This window comes from Adiantum capillus-veneris, chromosome 11, assembly GCF_014529385.1.
Source record: "Adiantum capillus-veneris isolate H3 chromosome 11, ASM1452938v2, whole genome shotgun sequence".
Lineage (NCBI taxonomy): Eukaryota > Viridiplantae > Streptophyta > Polypodiopsida > Polypodiales > Pteridaceae > Adiantum > Adiantum capillus-veneris.
Window position 1 is genome coordinate 44,717,214 of NC_140941.1, and position 4,568 is coordinate 44,721,781.

The window sequence follows — 4,568 nt, forward strand, 5'->3', positions numbered from 1 at the left end:
CCTTTCAACAACACCATTTCATTGAGGTGTATACGGCACTGTATATTGGTATTTTATCCCACGAATAGCAAGAAATGCATTAAATTCATGAGACATAAACTCCCCCCTCGGTCTGAACGGATGGTGCCCTTAGTACATTTAGAGACATTTTCAACCATAACCAAGAATTCCTTGAAGCACATAAACAATTTGAATTTTGCTTTAAGTGGATATACCCATGCATTCTTGGAGTAATCATTAATGAAAGTCACGAAGTAAAGGCAAGTGCCCAAGGACAGAGTTTGCATGTCCCGAAACATCACTATGCACAAGTTGCAACCTGCATGTAGCCCTAGTTGAACAATCCTTTGGAAACTTTGAACGATGCATCTTACCCAAAATATAACATTCACAAACATGCTTCACAAGTGCTTCAGAGGCGGAAAAGAAGCAACCATATCAAATTTTGCAAACGCAGCAAACTAGCAAAATTCAAATGCCCAAATTTTTTAATGCCAAAGTTGTACATCCAAAAAGACCTTTTAATCCGCAATTGCATTTGCAAAATTCTACCCACACTTGTCATACAAAGTGAGCTTATACAGCCCATGACATAAAATGCCAGAGACAACAATTTCATGACCAAAACTGAGATCATGAACTATATATCTATCATCCACAAATTTGACAACAAGACAAAATCTAGCAAGTGCAAATATGTACAAAAGATTCTTCTTGATCCGAGGTACATAAAGTGTATCAACAAGTGTGAAAGAATTGCCATTTGCAGCAGCCAACACAATCTTTGCAACTCTCTTGATCGGAGAAGAGGCATTGTTCGGACAAGTGATTGAATTCCCATGAGGGACATCCTCGAGAGAGGTAAACAAGTCACAATGAGAGGTAATGTGCTTCGTAGCACCACTGTCAAAGTACCACACACGAGCATCTGCAATAGCTGACATACATGCATCATGGGCAGAAGGATCATAAGTGCACTTTGCACTAAAATCCCATTCTGCATCTACATCAACATCACAATCCCTTTTCACAAAAGACTCTACAATAGTTTCACTTGTAGTGGAATCAACCTCTTTCTTCTTAGCCTCTTTTGCCTTCAACTTAGGACACTGCTTGATCAAGTGATCATTAGCTTTACAATAATGGCAATGCATCTTATTTTTGCCCCCAGAATTCCCAGACGAAGTGTTGCTACTGGAAGCATTGGAAACAAGTGATTTGCCACTCGTTGAAGAACCATGAGAAGTAGCTACATTGCTATTACCACTTTTTCTTTGAGCAACAATAAAGGCCTATTCAACTGCACGTTGTTTAGCCCTATTTTTTCTTGAAAGTGATTCTTGCAACAAGAACGTGCATAATGTATCAAACTTGACAACTTCCGGATTTCCTTGGGTCATAAGTCTCCAAGTGCTAGCAAAAGCTTGGTAAGAATCTAGCAAAGCATTAAGAACAATCTGCACGAGGTAACTGTCAGAAAGAAATGACTTCGCCTGCAAAAATAAGTCGCTCATTAATATCCTTGATACCAGCAAGGAAAGTGTCCATTTTATCTTCCTCATGCATTGTTCGACTCCAGCTCTTTACGCAACAATGCAATTTTAGCCTCATTGTGACTTGCATAAAGACCAGTCAGAATATCCCAAGCCTGTTTTGCAGATTTAGTTGAACGAATGTGAGGAATAATAGTGTGCTTTATGGATAACGCAATCAATGCATGAGCCAACGCATCTCTAACATCCCAATGAGCTTGCTCAAGCGTAGTCAAAATAGTTATGGAAGTAGCAACCCTACCACCAAAACCTGCAACTTCCTCAACATCGCCTGTATCCTCAGAACCAAGGCGTACATCAATGCCCTACACAACATTCCAAGCGCCCTTTGACACAAGAACATATTGCATCATGTAAGACCACATCGGGTAATTGTTCCCATCCAATTTATCCTCAGCATCAAACATCTCGAACACATATGTGTTGTTGTCAGTCGTGGCGAATGCCTGCACCTGATGTGAAAATTGTGTGAAAAGAGGAGAAATGAAGCCGGACTAACGTGTGCTATATAGCACAACCTAAACAAGACTATAAGGGACATGTTATGCAAAAAATGGCACATATAGAAATTGTGTACAAAATGACAAAATTGCTTGCATAGTACTACCTATAGTGGAACCGGAGGCCGAAATGAGCCCGAATGGAAAATCTGAGTAGACTAAGCTCTATGAGATCATCCGAAGTATTTGTTGACCTACTGACGCTCACCAAATCTCACAAAAATCTGAGAAAGTGAGTAGGTGTGTGTTGGTGATGCTGGCGACTAAGCCCTGGAGAACGCGACCTGCTTTGATACCAATTGTTGAAAATAGGGTTGCAGGGAAACACACACAACTTGGAGAAGATGAAGAAGCTCAAGGCACACAACGGAGAGTAGGTATTGCTTAGTGCACAATGAAAGATGAGATAGCCCTAAAGTGATGGACTTATATACAATGCACGGGGGCAAAAACCTCCTAGTGAGGGAAAAAATGCCCTGGCGGTCCTAAGTGTGTTCACACACATCAGTACCACATATGTATGGTAACAATTAGCTACATTTTCAGTCATAGCCAGAAAACGTCGCCTTGAAACTAGCCCGAGCCACTCTTGCTAATGTGCCAGTGTTTTGATACACGAGACTCAAGAGAGAGCGGTCCATCTTGAGCTGTACATTGTCGATTGCTTCGAGCTTTATGGTGCAGATTGCTCTTGAGTATCGCTATTTATTGCGCGTGTCCTTGTTCATGCAGCACAGAGAAATGGCGCCGAGCGCTTCGTTGTTGGTAATATGGCCCCTCTACCCTAGGCTTGATGCATCTTTTATCTTTTAAGTTCTAAAGCCTAAAGCAATCGAACTAAAGGTACGCTCCCGGAAGTTCTAGGCCTGGCTAGAAGGGCATGGCCATGACTTGCTATATGTGAGCAAGGCAAGTAGGGGTGTGCGTGTTGTATTTCTTGCATCGTAAATTTGCGTGCATTCTGTGAAATCGTTGTGTGCGCGCGCGCGCGCGTCTGTGTGGCCTGCCTCGAAGCTTGTTAGACGCAGGAAAAATGGCGTTGAGTCCTTTCTTTGGTGGACGATCCTCTTCCATATGGGATCCTTTCAGCTCCTCCTTCTGGGACCCCAGCAACTCCATCTCCATCTGGAGAGCTGTACCTGACCAACCCGAATTCACGTTCGCTAAGGATGTCCAAGCCCTGATGAACACGCGTGTCGATTGGAAAGAGACCGAGGATGCTCACATCATCACCGCCGATCTCCCCGGTTAGGCTTTTTGTCATTGCATTTTGAGCAGGGTTGCTTTGTTGCAGATGTTTTTTTTGTTTCTTCTATGGTACTTCCATGTCATGTTATACCAACCCGTGCCTACCACACCACTGTCGTTTTCGTCTTCCTCCTTGTACTCTGCTCTGTCTCTCTCTTGATTTGTAAAGCTTCATTTTGTGCATCCTGCCAAGTCAGGACTCTCCAAGGATGATGCAAAGGTCGAACTCGAGGATAGAAACATTCTCAAAATAAGTGGGGAGCACAGAAAGGAGGAGGTAAACGAAGGGGATAAGTTGCATCGTGTCGAGCGGGCCACGGGCAAGTTCATGAGGGTATTCCGTCTACCAGATAATGTGGATACCAACAACATACAAGCCAAGTTCAACAATGGAGTTCTTCAGCTGGTGATATCCAAAGCGAAGGAGAGGAAGATGGAGCCGAGATCGATTGAAATCGGGGGCGGAGGTGGCGGATCAGCTGGTGGCGCAGTGGAAGGCGATGCACCTAAATGAGCAGCCCCAATGTGTGTGTACATGCTGTAGGTAGTAACTCTTGTGCATGCATGAATATGTGTCGTTTTTGGCATGAAGCATGTGTAAATAAGCTTTTGAGTCCAATGCATACCTTCTGCACAACAGCAAATAAGAAAATTGAAGACCTGGATTGCCAGCTTTTACAATGGAACTTGTGGTGCACAAACATGTACCTAGCTAGGTGGTGACAAGAAGATGAAGGCAAGCAAAAGGGTTGATTGTACATAACACAGATTTTGAGCTACAAAGCTAATGTATTTATTGTGTTTGGTTCTTGGAGGGAGGGTTTTGGATTAGTGAAAATTTCAACATTATTATGATTTTTAATCTTTAATTTCAAAAAGACTTAAACTCCCACAGAGAAGAGCCAGTTTTGTTCAGCATTCCCGTTTCCCGTTCCAGTTCCTGTTACATGTGACAACGAGTAATGGCAGTTCTCGCCTGTTCCAATTCCGTGTTTCTTATTTTCCCTCGTGTTTCATAGGATTGTGCTCAAAAATTGTTATAAACCAAAAATTGTTATAAACCTCACACGCAGCGGGTCCGTCGTCTCTCCCTTGCATTGCCTAAACAATGATCTTAATTTCTCTGTAATCCCCAAGAAAAATTGAGCTTGCCTCAAATAGTAACATGAAACCCATTACATCCCCTCCAAACAAAACTGAACTACAAAAAAAAGCTTTTCCAGTTCGATGGCCCGAGGTGGGCCGCAACAATCGGTTCTTCTACCCC

The 4,568-nt window shown here is 42.8% G+C and overlaps 1 protein-coding gene across 1 annotated transcript; it reads left to right on the forward strand.

Moving 5' to 3' along the window:
* Positions 1 to 2,938: 2,938 nt before the first annotated feature.
* LOC147447177 (16.9 kDa class I heat shock protein 1-like) lies at positions 2,939 to 4,111 on the forward strand. The gene is made up of 2 exons (XM_086524269.1): positions 2,939 to 3,300; positions 3,499 to 4,111. The coding sequence occupies exons 1-2, from the start codon at positions 3,087 to 3,089 to the stop codon at positions 3,813 to 3,815; spliced, it is 531 nt and encodes a 176-aa protein (XP_086380395.1). The 5' UTR covers positions 2,939 to 3,086; the 3' UTR covers positions 3,816 to 4,111.
* Positions 4,112 to 4,568: the final 457 nt, after the last annotated feature.